This window comes from Camelina sativa, chromosome 12 (genome assembly GCF_030686135.1).
Source record: "Camelina sativa cultivar CO46 ecotype springtype chromosome 12, ASM3068613v1".
Classification (NCBI taxonomy): Eukaryota; Viridiplantae; Streptophyta; class Magnoliopsida; order Brassicales; family Brassicaceae; genus Camelina; species Camelina sativa.
Window position 1 is genome coordinate 2,501 of NC_141891.1, and position 17,254 is coordinate 19,754.

Sequence of the window (17,254 nt, forward strand, 5' to 3'; positions counted from 1 at the left end):
TAAACCCTAAACCCTAAACCCTAAACCCTAAACCCTAAACCCTAAACCCTAAACCCTAAACCCTAAACCCTAAACCCTAAACCCTAAACCCTAAACCCTAAACCCTAAACCCTAAACCCTAAACCCTAAACCCTAAACCCTAAACCCTAAACCCTAAACCCTAAACCCTAAACCCTAAACCCTAAACCCTAAACCCTAAACCCTAAACCCTAAACCCTAAACCCTAAACCCTAAACCCTAAACCCTAAACCCTAAACCCTAAACCCTAAACCCTAAACCCTAAACCCTAAACCCTAAACCCTAAACCCTAAACCCTAAACCCTAAACCCTAAACCCTAAACCCTAAACCCTAAACCCTAAACCCTAAACCCTAAACCCTAAACCCTAAACCCTAAACCCTAAACCCTAAACCCTAAACCCTAAACCCTAAACCCTAAACCCTAAACCCTAAACCCTAAACCCTAAACCCTAAACCCTAAACCCTAAACCCTAAACCCTAAACCCTAAACCCTAAACCCTAAACCCTAAACCCTAAACCCTAAACCCTAAACCCTAAACCCTAAACCCTAAACCCTAAACCCTAAACCCTAAACCCTAAACCCTAAACCCTAAACCCTAAACCCTAAACCCTAAACCCTAAACCCTAAACCCTAAACCCTAAACCCTAAACCCTAAAATTGACTATGAATCATATAGTTCTTATTAGATGAGGAAAAGTTGAATTGCAATAGTAAGTGGAGGTTGTTTTAAGTTGAAATATGATTTTGTTTTAAGTTGAATTGCAATAGCAAGTCGAGAAGCTATCCGCGGAACTTGGGCTAATCTGGACAAACATTAATGTCTTGCAATCTCCACCTGTACAAGTCACAATGAAAAAGACACACACCATTCAGATGATACCAAAGCATGTTCATCCTTCAAAACATAAGACATGATATAAAAAAAGGGTGAACATATAACACTAGCAGAAGCAAAATCATATTTCAACTTAAAACAACCTCCACTTACTATTGCAATTCAACTTTTCCTCATCTAATAAGAACTATATGATTCATAGTCAATTTTGGTTTTATCTTAATGGAATGGATTCAAGCGTCACAGAACAATCAGAATCCAAGTTAAAAAGATAGGTTGTGATAGTTGTAGCAAAACTTACTTATGCTGGCCTCCGTTAACAGAATCACAGTACTTCTTCAACAGGATCAACACCATCTTGGATCATCGGGTATAGCTTCTCGACACTAGCATCAACGCTCTCCAGCTCTTTGAGAATCGTGGTTCTACCAGAAGATAAAAAACGTCGTGGTGGATCTTGTGGTCTGCTCATTTTGCTAGACACTGAAATATGAAAGAGATATATTATCAGAATCATCAAATCGATTTGATGTCAACTCAAGGTTATCTAATGGGTTGAAGAAAGGACTAATAGGCGAAAAAACACCAAGTTCCAACCTTAAGAGTCTCAAAGCTGAGAACTTCTGAGATCATCTCGAATTAACTAGACAAAATTGCATCCTTTATTATAAGAAACGACTCAATTGTTCTAAAAGCCTGAATCTACATACATTTGACGATGCCCGGAATCAAAGTTTGTTCCACGAAACTTTAAAGTTGCCGGCGATAAGAATTTCACAGGGAAAGTTTTTATCTTTCTTCAAATCCCAGATCCAAATTCCAAAACGAGATCCACCGATTCCAAATTCGAAAACGAGATGACTCAATAGAGATTGATTATAAAGAGAAGCGAGTCAATTAGATTTAGTTTTTTACCTCTTCGACTTTGGAGAGATTAAGTTGCAGAGTGGAGTTAATCCAAGCCAGGATCTCCGATCTCCCAACGAAATAAGCAGAATCCATCCATCTCCGATTTGCTGAGATTCGACTCGTCTCTCTCTCTCTTTCTCTCTCTAACGGCTCTTTTGAAATTAGAGGAAAGAAAAAAAATAATAATAATAAAAAATAGGAAAATGGAGGAGAGACGAGAGAGCGGAGTTTTCAGTTCAAAATGCAAATATCCGAATCTTTACCCGCTCTTGCTATTTCGGATCCGGGTTCTTTTAATAGGCCTATCCATTCAAGCCTTTTTAAATTTAAAGCCCAAAATATTCTAAGACCTCCTACCTCATTTCTTTTATTTCTTACAAATTTTTGTTTCTTCCTTGCATATATCCACGCCTTTTTCGTCAAATTTTATTTAATTTGAAATTGAAAATGTCGATATACATACACAATTTCAAGCCAATCCGACAAACTATAAAAAGAATAAAAAAAAAGAACAGAGTTCTTTATAAATTAATTTATTTATTTATTTATAAATAAGGTCCAGATCATGAAATTTTATTAATTTTTAGAGATTTTAATTTATCGTTGATAATTGATTAATTTTTAAATTATTATTAATTTATCATTAATTTTATTAATTTTTGAAGATATTCTTTCGTTTTCATAACTTTGAAAAATTTCTATTACAAAATAAAATACTTTTGTTATCATTCACATTTTTAAAGAATATTCTTAATCTATAATTTTGTCTATCATAATAAGATGAATGTCAATTATCCATTAGATTATGTAGGTAAAAATAATAAATGTTAGAAATTTAGAAAAAATGGCTATTGCTATTCTTCATTACCCTGATGAAGTCGAAGAAATATTACATTATTACGTGTAAATCTTGAGCGTGTGATGTGGCCACTGCGTCACATCGAAATTTTCATACATTATTATGTGTTTATTTATATAAGGTTAAACCAACATGTTTATTTACACGTGTTTATTTTGTTTATACGTGATATTTGGTTTATACGTATTTATTCATACATTAATACTAAAAAACCAACCCAATATCAATATATTTAGACCAAAATATTTTAAATAAACCAAATATCACGTATAACAAACTTCCCTTTCTTCTCTTTCCTCGATTTCTTCTTCGACGCTCACACCATCAAGGCCGGTAATAGCAATATAGCATGGTGCAAGATGTGCATTTGCACTAGGACCTTCGGAGTTCTTACAATTCTTTTATGATTAAAAGTCATTTAAAAAAAAAAACATCTGTAATTATAAAAAGGTGATAAAGCGTCTGTAAAGATTACAAAAAAAAAAGAAAAGGTTTGAACCAACAATCCAAGAGGATTTTGAATAATACTTGAGATGAAGTTATTCCTTTTGAATAAGATCAATATTACTATATTTCTTTTACATACGGTCGACTAAACATGAAATTCTAAAGAAAGTCCACTTTCCTTGAAATCCCTAAATTTCTCATGGTAGCTAATGTACATGGGTTGCATTGTTTACAGTCACTTGTGTTAGAAATTACAGGGCCAAATTTACCCGAGAAGCATTGCTTGTTCAGTCAATTCACATAACTATCTAACTCCTGCAACTTAAGAGCCAATTCAGAACTTTGTCCAGTTTCTAAGCTTCTGGCAAGCGACCGTATAGCTCTAGAGATCAACTCTTTCTTCTGCTTATCACCCGAAGTGCTTGTGATGCTTGATCCAGACGCATTGTCTTCCTCGTGCAATGTCACACACAATCCTCTCAACCAATCCTCTAGAAAAGAGGATTTCTGTCGGGTTTCATGCGACACCAATGATAAAATATGAGTTACAAATACTTTAACATCAAGCAATGAAAACAGTGGTATTAACAACAATAGCTGCCAGTTCTTACTTTTGAAAGAAATTCTGTCAACGCTTCGAAATGACAGCTTGAAACTAGGCTCAGGAGATGCAGCATGGTTGAGGTTAACTGAAACGAGCAGCTGGACTTTAGATACATCATTCATCAATAACCTAAAATTACGCCAACATGGGTTTTACCTGATTCTCGAGCGATCTCTTGTATTTGAAATTTGTTGGCGTCGTCTCTCTGTCATAATGCAGACTTTGTAAAGTATGCTCCACACCTTTGACAACATCAGGGAATGATCTCCCATAAGCTGCAATTAAATTATGTGCGAGAAAAGAAATTAGCCAAGCAGTGCAATCGCAAAACACAAACAATATGAGACAAACAAATTGTCTTCTCTAAATCAATATAGCTACAGGAGAAGAATATTGCTACAGGGGAAGAGAGGGAGAAGAGGGATAATCAAACTCACCAAGTGGGGTTCCTGGGACAGCTAAAGCGGCAGCAGCTTGTATTCTTATCTTAAAGTTTGATGCATCACGAAGCAGCAATAGTAGAATACTAAAAACACTTGGAGCCCTGAAAAAGAAAAAGAAAAAAGTTAATAGAGGTCAACGAGAGAAGCAGCTTGGATAATAGAAAGCTTAAAGATGCTTACCAATCCATATCTTGCAGTTTTATTGTCTCATTGGAGAATAAATTGCTCAACGCATGACAAACATTCCACTGAACCTGTACAAATTTCTGAAGTCAAAGTATGTAGTAAAATATAGCTAAGGATGCGTCTTGCGTAACTAAACAAACCAAACCATATCAAACTGAATTAACGTTTCTGTATAAGATATTTTTATCACACCAAACTAAATTACTTAGATTTTCATTTAATAAACTTTCTCTCAAACAAAACTTGCCCGACTCCGAACCAAAACTGATTGAAACCCACATGCTCAGATCCAAATGAAGCCATCTAATTGCTTCTACTTATCAGGTATACCTTAACATTACCAGTAGTAACACAGGAAAGAAATGCTTGCACGGTTCTCTCCAACCACCTTGTATCTCCCGCGCAGGATAGATGGTGATAATTTGATGAATGTTGATGGGAAAAAGGTAATACATCTTGGTCCATTGACTTTATACATGTCATGCATCTCAATTTTACATATTTTGAAATACTCCCCAGTGCCCGAACTGCATTGGATTTAACCTAACAAGGGAATTACGAAAATGATAATGGCAAATGTGCACATAACTACAATACTAAAAACTACTGTGTGATCCATAGAAAAAAAATTTCTTCTTGCCAGTTTCGACATCCATAAAGAACAGACGAGTGCAGTGAAATATGTATCAGAAAAACAAAACATTTGGATTACAAGCTATGGAGAGAACAACTAATTAATTTTATAGAGGAATATTTTGGAATGGAGGTCAGTGAGTCGAAAGAGATGCTAGTTCATTACCTTGTCCCCATCCTCAGTAAGGCGCAAAGCACATTCTATCAGTGCGTCCACAACTTGTGAAGTTGTACTTAATCCTACGTAGGAGGATAAAAGACATGTAAATCCAAAAGTTGTGTCGGATCTAATTATAACGACAGCACTAGTACCTTCAAAGGACCTCTCATCGACGCGGTATCGCAGAGAGTCGCATACATTGGCCAAAGCCCATGATGCTGTTATACGCACCTGATATGACAAATATTAACCCATTGCACCTGATATGATATAAAATGCATAGCTCACGAGAACAAATAATGGAAAGTCAGTGATGCAATACCGAGGTCAAGGAGTCGCGGGTATTCGCTTCAACAGCTATGAAAAACTTTTCATATATCTCCGCACTGCTTCAACAAAGATCTTAAAGTTCTTGACCAGGGATATCTTTCCAGGGTTGAGTTAGGATAAGAACCAGAATGTCAACCGACTGTGATTAAGGGTTAAATTACCTTAAAGATGTTTCTGGAAAACATGAAATTACACCAATAGCTCGACAAGCTGCTGATCTGACTGAAGGTGTTTTGTCATGCAAGGCAGCGGCTATCTACAAAAACTAAAACACGTCATGCACATATTCAAAAAATAAAGTCCGGATAGTAGTAAGAACAATCACAAAAAGGCTCCACTACTTACAATTGATGAAGTAACAAAATCCTTTTCCTGCTTATTGAAAGCGGCAAATATGGTGGATGTAATTCCAGCAAAACAAGTAACTGTAGTGCTTCTCACCTTCCAAAAATAAGAAGAAATTCAGGACATAGATATTATGCAAACTACAGCAAACAAAAACTTGTCAAGATTTTAAACCCACCACCGCAGAACCATGGTGTAACACCAGAACTATATGTTTACGAATAGCCTCAGACCATTGCTCGCATCCTGCCTGAAAAATTGGCTCCTGGGCATTCTCAAATCCATATGATGGCGCAGATGAGATTCTTATTGACCTTATACAGTCAGATGTAAATGGTGTATCCATTAATCTATCGTACTGAAGATCTTCTGTTCCCTTAAATCCAGATATTGCGCGAAGGCATCCATCCAAAACCTACATAAAATCATGTGTAAGTTCTTATTGTAAACGTGGCTCAAAGACAGTGCTCAAATGGGTTAGCTGTTAAGCTAGATTCTTTCGAAGACACAAAATCAAAACTAAACCTGAGCATGCTATCAATCAGCAAAGAAAGGCCCTGCTCCAGATAATCTAGGGAATATAGATGATGTTTTTAATTTCAAATATACAGAACGTGGTTATTTAATATCCTGCCTTAATAGCAGCTGTAAGGACTTTATCCCCAATATATCCAACAGACTCTCTAACTGAAGCATTCCATGTCGTTGGAGAAACTTCAACAACAGCAGACATCAAAAGTTTATAGACGAGGACAGAGACCCGTTCCCAGTATGCTGGCACTAAGGTTGGGTAACTGAGAGCCACAGCTCGGAGGACCTGCGTGAAAACCATATAATTTTGCATGAAAACACAGGACATGCAATGTAGCAGCTCGCATTATCAAAACTCTACAAGAGAACTATCAACTTTGTCTAGAAAAAAGTCATAACCCAATCATGACCCAATCTAACATAATTTGCTACAACACCCCACCCTCAGCACAAAAATGTTAACTATGCACCTGAATTTATTATGTGTATATCCTTCTACTTATATAAGAACTCCTTAGAAGGGAAAAGAACTAACATAAGAACAACCTAATACCTGAAGAGCCTCAACGCATGTTGATGCGTCAGAAAATTGCTCAGCAAAACGAAATAAGGTAGAAAGAACTCCTGAATTCCATTCACATTCATCGGATCCTGAAATGAGTTCAACAAAGAATGTCAAATACATATTATTGGTTAGGACAGTCATCATAATGGAACAGGTGCAAAAAAGAATGACAACCTGCTGATGTCTCATCCAAAAGCATATTATGTACTTTCATTTGAGGAGGAAAGGTAGAGAATGCAGCAGTCAGGCAGCCTATTGCGGCAACCTATGCAAAACAGGTCAATATAGGTATGGCATTCATAAGACCAATATTTTTAAGAGAATATGCTTGGGTTCAAAAATAATTAATTCAGCAAGTTAAAAGCGTGAATTCCCAGCTCAGCATACCAACCATATGACTTAAGCTAATGAAAACACGACTCTAGACGCTTGTTCAATGCTTGTACCGTCCAGAGAAATACCAATATATTTCTCCTCCTATTGCTTCCCTAAGTCGACAAATTTATATATGTGACTAAAATTAGTTAAAATCCTATGACTTTAGCTAATGGAAACTAGGATAGTTCAGGACAGAAAGCCTAGATATGAAATCGTGACTTCATATCTCCATCATAAACAAAAACAGCAAACAGACAAAACAACATAAGGAAAATAAAGCACTAACCAGCAGACCAGTTTTATCATTTTTAAAAGGAAACCCTTCATTGATCCTAGCATGCAGAGACGTTATAACTTTTGGCAGCAATTCTCCTGGCATTCTCGAGTAACTGAAAATGATAACAAACATTAAAAAAGAAATGAAAATCTCATACAAGATCCCAAAGTAGTTGCAATTTTTAACAAGAAATAACATCAGCTAAACAGAGCTGGGCCTATACACATATTCATGAAGCTTTCGCAACTCACTTACAGAAAGGTAAATCATAATCAAGGGCTTTTAAGGTTTTCGATAACGGACCTTTGTAAAGATACAACACTTTATATCATTAATTATGAGGAGCTGACAAGATAAAAGAGAAGAAATGTACGTACGGTGTGCTTGATATCAGAAGCAAGAGGATCTTGAACAGCTGAATCAACAATCTACCATGATTATCGCTGTGAATCAAATGTAGAATGCCTACACTCATATGAAAGGCATGAAAATCTTGGTCAAGAAGAAATTAAGTAATAGCCAAATAAGAAGATAATAAAGGGAAAGAAAAGTAATATCTTTGAAGCACCTGTGTGGAGTTGCATTAATATTCGACCAAGGGAATTGGAGAGGGGCATAAACGATCCATATTTGGTGGATTCCTTGTACTCTGCCACTTGAAGGAAAATAGATGAAGGCCCATCCATCATGATGGCAAGAGCTGACGCAGATGCAATCCTCACCTAGACATTGCAAAATAAAACAAAAAATTGTTCTCAGGATTTAGCAGTCACGAAGTTGAGCTAGAAAAATATCTCTAGCTATAATCGCTGAACCACAAAAGATATTGAGAAGGTAAAAATGGAGAACAGCATGCCTCAGTGATAAAAAAAAGGGACAAGAATAACCACCTTCAAATGAGGATCAAAAAGCAAGCAGGTCATCAGAGTAGCTTCAAACTTCCTGTAAATGATCTCGGAAAGTTAAGGAGACAAGAAAATTTTACGATATGTTGACAAAGATCTTGTAGGTAAATTTTCCACCTTGGGTTGAGTACATCACTGGTTGGAAAGAGAGTCATCCACTGAGTGGTAAATGACTTTGAATCAGCCTGACAAAGATCCTTTACAGGAGAAAAAGAAATTGAATAAGTAATTGTCACTGAAAGTCAAGTAGAAGATGAGAACCAACTAAAAATAGAACATTAATGTTACTCACCTGTATGCAAACTATCGCAGCTATTCTAACCTTCGAGCTTTGGGAACAATAAGAATCCCGTACGGAAGCTTCACTGTCACTAAAATCAGAATCTGATGATATAACATCAGAATTACCAGAATCATGAAGAGACAGGCGCCGCCAGTCACAAGACACTGGCTGCTTAGTGTTCAAATCATCCCTCTTGCGCAAGTGGGGTGGCCTATAAGGAGTATTCTTGGCGTTCTTACTTACTCCAGAAATCAATGTGGAAAGCTTGACATTTAATTGCTTATCTTTGTGAACAACATCAGAATGAGAGAACTGAGGTGGGCCAGTAAGTCCAAAACAGAAAAACAGTCTCAATGCCGCTATGAAACTTGAGACCTGCAACATAAAAACTTCTGCTCAAACAAAGAATAAAAGTTTGCATATGCGGGTTAAACCAGAAAATCACTCTTAGCTAAAGCTAAGAGGAGGAGCAAAGGCTATCAAGAGCCCACTTACGTGATCAGAAACAGGACATTTTATATTGGTAAGGACCTCGTGCACACAGTCTAAAAGGCATGAATAAAACCTGCAGAAAAAAAATGAGATCAATATTACCCAAGAGGAACAACAAGTCTAATATAACCCAGGAAAAAAAAAGAGGAGTAGATTGTATGATCCAAAAAAACAAAAGGCATCATTGAAAAGCCCTTAAGTTAAGACGCACCTCCACATAAATCGGTCTTCGACAAGCTGGCCCTTGGATGCTAAGACGTCCATAACTTTCCTTAGAACCTATATCAGGATGCACCAACTTAAGAAACAAAGCATATTAGAGAAATTAGAGGGATCAATCAGTGAAGGGGATGATTACCTCTAGCGTGCATTGGCAGACGTCAGTAGAAAACAAAGACTCAGACACAGAAAATGCTCTGCCAAACATGTCAAAGGCAAGAGCCATGGATTCCCATAAGCTATAATGTTGAGGCAGATTATTTTCCACATCTAAAGTAGGAGGAGGGTCTTGTTTTGAGAGACCATACGATAAAACTAAATCCTGGTGTAATAATGGAATTATGCGCAGAAGAAACTTGACTAGATGAATGTTCTCCTCCGGATGGGAGCTATTTCTGTGGTACATAGCGGCCAAACGTCTGGGAATAAAGGGGGAGAGATTACGAAAACAATGGCAGCAAGACAAAATCAAACCAGAGAGTGAGTAGTAATAACCTTAAAGTCTCGAAGCATTGGATCACGGGCTCGATTCTGGAAAAGTATGCAGTGGAATAAGGTGAAGGCATGGGTTGGCGCAGAAGAAACTCCAAGACACAAGCAAAAGAGTGAAGAAGGAGCGGCCATGACGAAGAATGCAGTTGCAAAAGTAGACGAGCACAAACATCGTGAATCTGGATTTGATTTGATTATATATCAGTTGAAGGAAATTAGTGTTTAAGAAAAAAAAACAAAATTAAGGAGGAGACGACGCACCAGTTGACAAGTACGGCGAGAGACAAGGACCCAGTCAGGACCATCATCAGCTTTTGAAACCAAATCGAGCAGGAACAAGCAATCGGAAGTGAGCTCGTGCGGTGGGAGGTGAGAGACGGCAGAGAGAAGGGAATGGGATTGAGAGAAGAGTAGATCCTGAAGCAACAGAGGAAGCGGCGGCGGTGGAGTGGTTAAAATTTCGTCCCTGAGGGAGAGAAACGCCGTCCGCCACCTTCCCGCGCTTGACGAAGCTGCCGCCGTGAACATGTTCAGTTTCCGGGGTTAAGGTGAGAGAGAGAGACCCGAGAGAGAGAGAGAGAGATTAACAACGTGTTCCAGAGTTTTCGCCTAATCTATTATTACCAAGATATTTACATTTTTATTCTTTGTCAAATTAATCTTTAGAAATCCCGTAAGTAATTGTTAAAATTGTCGTGTGATTCCAATAAATCACAATGACTTGACAATTGACTATGAGTGTAGAGGAGAAACCAGACATACTCTGCCACCCCCATTCTCCTAGCAGAAGAGATACACATTATAATCTTCCATAGCGTAATAAAGAGCATACATTGAGCAGCTTGGTAATGGCAGAGATCAGCCGCAGTTATGCTAGTGGTTTAGAAGATGAATTTTGTCTACAGGAGAAGTGCCTTTCTCGTCTACATAGTACTAATATCACATAATGGTTTTGATTGGTAACTCCCTACCGCTTTGGTATGGGGTATACCGTTTTGATAATCGGTATGTTACCTTGGAAGCCATTGGGCATCGCAAAACAACTAAATTTAAGATTCAACGGTGAACTTCACCATATACATCAATGCGGATCAACGTTCAAAAACTATATATTACGAAAGAAGAAGAAAAGAACACAGTAACACAGGATCACTAACCAACGAACAAGTTCCCTCGTAATTCTTTAGCTTGTTATATCTATTAGGATTTATGACAAGAAGATCTCTTCTTCGATCAAATCAGATTAAGGCACATCAATAAACATAGCAAACAGAATAATATCTCGCCTTGTCATCATTCAGACATGTAACGAATAATACATACCGTCCGTGCTCAATCCTCAGAACACAGGAATGCTGCGTACTACAACTCCAGAAACCAACTAAAAACATTTGAGAAACAGAAAACTACGCAATGAGAAGCTCCACCTTTTATGTTTTAGGTAACACCTGGTCAACCCCACCCTTGTTTGTTCCTTCCTCTTCCATTTTCACACTTGTTTCCTCCATTTCCACTGGGTTTACTCCTGTAACCTGCAATCAAACTATCCACTTCAGAAAACCATTCCCAGCCTTTCAGCCCTGTCTATTGTTTCATTTTTACCTTAGTGCTTCCACTCTCATCTATCCCCACCTCGCAACCTTTGCCACGCTCAGTAACTCCTTTCAGTCCATCCTGCACAAACATGTCAAGATTAACAAATTAATTTCTTCAACTTTCCGAACAAATGGCATTCTGAACTAATAGGCTATATACAATTAAGGCCAATTGAGTCTGGATCAGGAACAAGAGGAGACGGTTTAGGAATTGAGAGGCAGGGATGATTTAGTTCAGCTCAGCTTAGCAAGGTCACATTTTCTAATCAAGTCAATCGTTGGATCCTGTGCTAAATTATCAAATCATCGCTAAAGATTCGCTACCCTCAGGTGACTGTATCGGCAGCTCAAATTAACTAATTCAATGTCAGAATGAGATTCATTCTGGAATTTTTAGGTTTTGGGGTCCCGGGATGAGAAAAGGTATGTGATGTTTTTGGCCACACTGCGCAAAGAAGTTTCAGTACTGGAAAATGCTGTCAACCTAGATGAACTAATGACTTTAAATGTCTAAGCATTCGACACGAATAAGAAATAATCCGGTAGTACCTTGTCCTTTGTATCTGGTTCAACAGCTTCTCTTTTTACTCTGCTTGGTATAGGTTTACTGCACAATGGGATGCCGAATTAAGTAAAATTTACACTGCTGAAAGGAACCCCAAAAAAAGGAGGAAACATATATATATTTCATACCGGTCATAATCTACATCCATATCTGAATCTGGATCCCATCTTTTATCTCCATCTTCTTGGTCTTCATCAACCTATAAGTTACAGAAAAAGCGTACTTTACAACAATATCATTGGTAAACAACCAGAGTCATCCATCAAAGCATAATTCTACATATCTAACTGGGTGAACATTTTTGACCAACCCCAGCTGATTAAATTAGAAAATTCTTATTGTAACTGTAGTTACACTTAAAAACTCACAAAAGACCATGAGGAAATGCAAGAAAGAATGTGTAACACAAATATAGGAGCCAACACACTTCAAATGATTTGGTCCAGAGACATACCTCGGGAGCCTCTGTTTCTGGTGGCCTTTCCTGAAATGGCACACTTGGAGCATGCCGAAGCTTAGAGAGATTTTGGAGAAGGTCATTGCGAATCTCTTCAAGCATCTGACGAGAATTTTTATTTTCCATGTTACTTGGAGCAACGTGAAGTGTATAGTCTGGACCAAAGTATTCATAATATTCATGCTCCGGCATCTTGTCTTCAACTTCAACTCCAAGTGCAACTCCAGTCTGTCATATAAAGATTGTGTTGCAATAAATACGAAGAAAAACAAGAGCAGCAATATAATTTCAGTGCAAAGCAAGAGCAGCAATATAATGAAGAGAGGGAAAGTACCTCGTAGCACCAGCAACGGGCAACATTTCGGATGGTGTAACCACCACCACCCAAGAGAAGTAGGGGAACATTGAATGATCTCATAAATTTGACGCACTCAGCATGACCTTTGATGGAAAGATTAAAGCATCCCAACCTATCACCAGACAAAGAATCAGCACCGCATTGCAATACCACCGCACCTGGTCGGAAAACTTCCATCACTTTCCCCATGATGGGCTTGAACAAGAGATGATAGCTCTCATCGTCAATTCCATCATCCAGCGGTACATTGAGAGAATAGTACTTTCCGTTTCCATGACCTATATCCTGTATATGACCTGTGCCGGGAAAGTAGTCCCCAAATTTATGGAAGGAGACGGTCATAACCCTGTCAGTAGCATAAAAAGCCTCCTCCACTCCATCACCGTGGTGAATATCAATATCAACATATAGAACGCGCTGTAAGCAAACAAGAGAGGAAGAGTAAGAAGAGACTCATCAGAAACCACAACAAAAGCATCCCTCCCAGGACATGTATCCTAAATCATGATAGTAGTGCGGGAGACAAAACCTCATGCTGCTTAAGGAGCTCTAGGATAGCTAGGACGATATCATTGACATAGCAAAAGCCAGAGGCCTCGCACTTCTTAGCATGATGGAGACCACCAGCCCAGTTGATGGCAATATCGCAGAGGCCATGGTTAAGCTTGACAGAGCCACCAACAGAGCCGCCAGCATAGGTCTGGCAAAAGGAATAAAGGCCGTCAAAGACGGGACAATCTTCACCAACATTGAAGCGCTTGAGCTGGCGAATCTGATCTTGCTGGGTTTCAGGGGTGATGCTGCGGAGAAAAGAGACATAGTCGTCGGCGTGGAAGCGGCAGAGGTCGCGGTCGCGGGCAGGGAAGGGTTTGAGAACCTGCATATGCTGGAGGAGACCGTAGTGAGCGAGAAGGGCATGGGTCATGCGGATGCGATGGGGCTTCATGGGGTGACCTTGGCCATAGTAGTAATTGCCAACCTCAGGGTCATAGAAATAGCAAACTTTCCTCTTCACACCATCAGGTCCGGACGCCAGCGAATTGCCGCCAGTATCCATTCTCTCTGCACGCAGATCCATCAAACTAAATCTTAGAAAGAACAATAAAAATGATAACTAAACCCTAGCCGCAGAGTAGCGGAGCCTATTCGAATGACAACAGTAATATTCAAAATCAAATCTTATGTGCAGAGGATAAAGGTAAACAAGTGAGGATATCAAAACCCAAGACAGTTGACGGAAACTGGAAAAACGCAGACAAGGAACAGAGACTGACCTTTCAACGGTTTGTTGTAATCACAGTCGCAGTCATATGAAGTGAGAAATGTCGGCTGCGACTCTCTCTCTCTCTCTCTCTCTCTCTGTGGATTTCTTCTTCTTTCCTTCCGAAGAGAAGAGAAGAGAAGAGAGCTCTTTACAAACTTTGGTTTCAGAGGTTCAAATGAAGGCGCAGTCGGGAGAGCCTCCTCCCCTGTGTACCAAAACTATATGTTGTAGCCTACACTCTTCTTCTCTTCCGACCTTATTTTTAACTCTTTTTTTATTAATGTGAAACGAGTCATTTAAAAAGGCCCGTTTATGGGCTCCGACCCACTTTTGATATGCTATATAAGGCCCATTAACTGGCCCATTGGAGAGCCGACTATGTTTTGGCTTGTCACTTGTGTTATTATGGTTCTCGCGCTGAGGAACGTATCAACTGGAAAACAGAGTAAAGAGCAGCAGCACGCAAGGCTGGTAAACTAACATTAACAATTGCTTTTTTTCTCTCTTTTTTGTTCAATATTTTCATAAAGCTGATTGGAAAGGGGATGGAGATATCAACGCATTATGTGCTTGGAAACTAAGACAACCAATATATATATATAATGAATGGGTGGGTTAACACTTAGCAAGCAAGGTAGGCTACAAGTATCCAAGTAGATGGAGAAAGAGGCACAAAAAGAAGAAAATAGAAAGATACAATGTGGGCGAGGAGGAGGCATTATTGACATTGCAGGTAGGAGGAGTTGGAGCCAATACAAATGATCTACAGAGCGGGCAAGTGAGATGGCCACGGAGAAGCCAAGGTTGTATGCAATTCATATGGAAGAGATGAGCGCATCTGGGAAGATGGGTCACCACATCCTCAGCCTCAAACTCCGCAAGGCATATGGGGCAGCAAATTTCCTCCTCCTCCTCTTCCTTGTCCCCAAACATCACTCCCACTAGGTGGTAACCGTCATCATCATGCCCTTCGGCATCTCCACCATTCTTCTTCAACCTCCCCAAAGGAATGCATACACATGTATAGAATACTATGGCTGCTGTGCACAAAGGCGACCGCGGAAACAACAATGAAATCATCTTACTCCAGCTTTCTGCTTCTTTACCTCACTCCTTCCCTCTATTTTATAGACTAGTTATCATCGACTCCGCGATGATCATCGAACCTTGAATTCGGCAGAGTGTAGGGACGGCGCCGACCCCACCTCCCACCTCTTATTATATTCATTTGATGTTGTTTTTCTTTAATCAAGTCAGCGATTCTCCCAACTCCAAGAAAACTCTTGGAGAGGTTATGGTCAACGTACGAGATGCACATGCTTCCATCTTAAGCACTACCTGATACTTGCATATAATAATAGTAATGACTAATGACAAGAGAAAAGAAAACAAATAAACAATGCAAGAATCACATGACGCCAAAACGAACAAAAGATGGCATTGAAATCACCACCCATCCAACTCACCTTCATCCCTTAAACCTCGGAATCATCACATAACATAGTCAAGACTCAAGGGCACGCCTATGTATAGTATATATTAAAAGCAAGAAGTCATTCTTCCACCAAAACAGGCCTTGACTTTGCGTCCACGAATATAATAATACAGCCGACCAAATCAAGTAAAGATTTCCGAGTGAATCATAAAACTATTTTAATGTTGACTCCAAGCATTTTGCTGTACCAGATTTGTATTCAATACCTTTGGAGAATGATGTAGTTTTATGCCTAGTGTCTCAGTCTCAGATAGCAGAGGATCACCATTGTTCACAGTATCATTGCAACAGTCACTACAAAATTGACTGATAAACCTCAAGCATAATTTGACACCTTATGCCACCAAGAAAATGCTAAATCTACCACTCTGCTCACTCTAGCATCTTATTCATTGAACTTGCAATTAGTATTAGAATGCATGAAAACAGGCAATGACCCTTGGCATGAATAGGGGGGCTCGCTGTCGGCTCAATCTATGAATTACATCTACAACTACACTTTTTAGAAGACAAAGGAGAAGACTTGATATCAGACTCCAAGCAAAATGGAAAACACTCACAAGTTGAAGTAGGAAACACGCAGATTGATTATCTCTTCCAAGCTTGTTATTACAAGTAAAGAAAATATTTTTTATGGAGACGGCATACCTAAAAGCAGTGCGTAAGTGATAGGACAATCAGAAGGGTTTCTCGATTGGTTTCTTCTTGAATATGGCTTCCCAAGCCAAAGACGGAAAGGGGGCCCTTTTGTCCATGAACTCCTTGACAGCCTTAGCATTGACAGCAAATCCTTTTTGGTTAAAGCCATCGATAGCCAACTGAGCATGTTCGACGCCCATTTCTCTGCACAATGCATCAACCAATCCAACGAAAGTGGGGACGTTGGGAGAGTGACCAGCGTCGAGCATCTCACAACAGAGAGCAACAGCATCATCTAGCATGTTGCAAGTATACAATCCCTGAACCAAGACACCATAACTGAAGGCATTTGGGGAGATCCCATTGGTCTGCATTTTCCTGAAAATCCTCTTAGCGTCCTCAATTTTATGAGCCTTGCAAAAGCCCTCGACGACAGCAGTGTAGATAACGACCTCAGGGATTGTACCCTTGTCACGCATCAACCCGAAAAGCTTCATGGCCTCCTGTACAAGCCCATCTTTGCAGAGGCCGTCAAGCATGGCGACGGCGTTAGGAATGAGACCACCTTCCTTCATCTTCTGGAAGATCTCATCGGAATCTTCAGGCAGGCTTGTTTCTTCCTGGGGGTTTTGTTCCGTTTTGGGGGGTTCCTGATTGACTCCGAGTTTGAACTGCTCGAGGAAGCCATGGTCAGACAGAGTATTATTATCACTCTTTCCAAGGTTGTTGTGGGCTTGTCTGGCGGGTGGAGGATCTCTATGAGAGTTGGTGGAGGATCTCTCCCCTCGCAAGGGTCTGTTGGGTAAAGGCTCTGGGGGGTTCTTCTGCTCCTGTTCTTGACCATTTGACAAAAAGCGTGTTGCGGACATCGTAACACGAATCTTCTTCGCCATCTGACTAGCAAAGACGACGGCTTTCGAGGAGGGCATCATCGTTCTCTGCCGCTGATTCGAAAAATTAGGGTTTTT

At 39.5% G+C, this 17,254-nt stretch overlaps 3 protein-coding genes and 1 pseudogene across 16 annotated transcripts; all 4 read right to left on the reverse strand.

Moving 5' to 3' along the window:
• Positions 1-3,227: 3,227 nt before the first annotated feature.
• LOC104773696 (uncharacterized) lies at positions 3,228-10,814 on the reverse strand. 13 transcript variants are annotated; one of them, XR_015574728.1, is made up of 26 exons: positions 10,175-10,763; positions 9,917-10,092; positions 9,561-9,840; positions 9,414-9,481; positions 9,206-9,275; positions 8,720-9,085; positions 8,545-8,624; positions 8,413-8,464; positions 8,091-8,244; positions 7,900-7,987; positions 7,532-7,634; positions 7,042-7,132; positions 6,856-6,953; positions 6,297-6,588; positions 5,950-6,186; positions 5,772-5,867; positions 5,588-5,682; positions 5,419-5,482; positions 5,249-5,314; positions 5,103-5,176; positions 4,634-4,846; positions 4,298-4,371; positions 4,112-4,218; positions 3,831-3,949; positions 3,682-3,759; positions 3,228-3,577 (listed from the first exon to the last, which is right to left on the reverse strand). XR_015574728.1 is itself a non-coding variant. In XM_087478698.1 (26 exons), exons 1-26 carry the CDS (start codon positions 10,439-10,441, stop codon positions 3,362-3,364), a joined length of 3,528 nt encoding a protein of 1,175 aa, XP_087334824.1. In that variant the 5' UTR covers positions 10,442-10,814; the 3' UTR covers positions 3,228-3,361. The 13 variants fall into 13 exon arrangements, 6 of the variants coding, with proteins under 6 accessions (XP_087334824.1, XP_087334826.1, XP_087334823.1 ...); XR_015574727.1 differs by having other exon boundaries at positions 4,634-4,830; positions 5,249-5,327; XR_015574725.1 differs by having other exon boundaries at positions 5,249-5,327.
• Positions 10,815-11,119: 305 nt separating this feature from the next.
• LOC147930059 (histone deacetylase 19-like) lies at positions 11,120-14,554 on the reverse strand. The gene is made up of 8 exons (XM_087478708.1): positions 14,163-14,554; positions 13,418-13,950; positions 12,865-13,305; positions 12,528-12,758; positions 12,202-12,272; positions 12,058-12,115; positions 11,516-11,587; positions 11,120-11,445 (listed from the first exon to the last, which is right to left on the reverse strand). Exons 2-8 carry the CDS (start codon positions 13,943-13,945, stop codon positions 11,344-11,346), a joined length of 1,503 nt encoding a protein of 500 aa, XP_087334834.1. The 5' UTR covers positions 13,946-13,950; positions 14,163-14,554; the 3' UTR covers positions 11,120-11,343.
• Positions 14,555-14,719: 165 nt separating this feature from the next.
• Positions 14,720-15,383, reverse strand: LOC147930060 (RING-H2 finger protein ATL18). Its single transcript, XM_087478715.1, has one exon. It carries the CDS (start codon positions 15,230-15,232, stop codon positions 14,792-14,794), a length of 441 nt encoding a protein of 146 aa, XP_087334841.1. The 5' UTR covers positions 15,233-15,383; the 3' UTR covers positions 14,720-14,791.
• A 763-nt stretch (positions 15,384-16,146) lies between these two features.
• Positions 16,147-17,218, reverse strand: LOC104727464 (pentatricopeptide repeat-containing protein At4g38150 pseudogene; annotated as a pseudogene). Its single transcript, XR_015574731.1, has one exon. The product of XR_015574731.1 is annotated as a pentatricopeptide repeat-containing protein At4g38150 pseudogene (transcript).
• Positions 17,219-17,254: the final 36 nt, after the last annotated feature.

Bases quoted from the DNA above. Each gene is read 5' to 3' on its own strand.
- LOC147930059 (XM_087478708.1), bottom strand. From the start codon at position 13,945: ATGGATACTGGCGGCAATTCGCTGGCGTCCGGACCTGATGGTGTGAAG. The intron at 12,759-12,864 runs GTACTTTCCCTC...TTTATATGACAG, and splicing joins CCCGTTGCTGGTGCTACGAG to ACTGGAGTTGCACTTGGAGT. The intron at 12,273-12,527 runs GTATGTCTCTGG...TGTAACTTATAG, and splicing joins CAGAAACAGAGGCTCCCGAG to GTTGATGAAGACCAAGAAGA.
- LOC147930060 (XM_087478715.1), bottom strand. From the start codon at position 15,232: ATGATTTCATTGTTGTTTCCGCGGTCGCCTTTGTGCACAGCAGCCATA.
- LOC104773696 (XM_087478697.1), bottom strand. From the start codon at position 10,441: ATGTTCACGGCGGCAGCTTCGTCAAGCGCGGGAAGGTGGCGGACGGCG. The intron at 5,683-5,771 runs GTAAGTAGTGGA...TAGTTTTTGTAG, and splicing joins ATTTTGTTACTTCATCAATT to ATAGCCGCTGCCTTGCATGA. The intron at 3,578-3,681 runs GTAAGAACTGGC...GAAACCCGACAG, and splicing joins TGACAGAATTTCTTTCAAAA to AAATCCTCTTTTCTAGAGGA.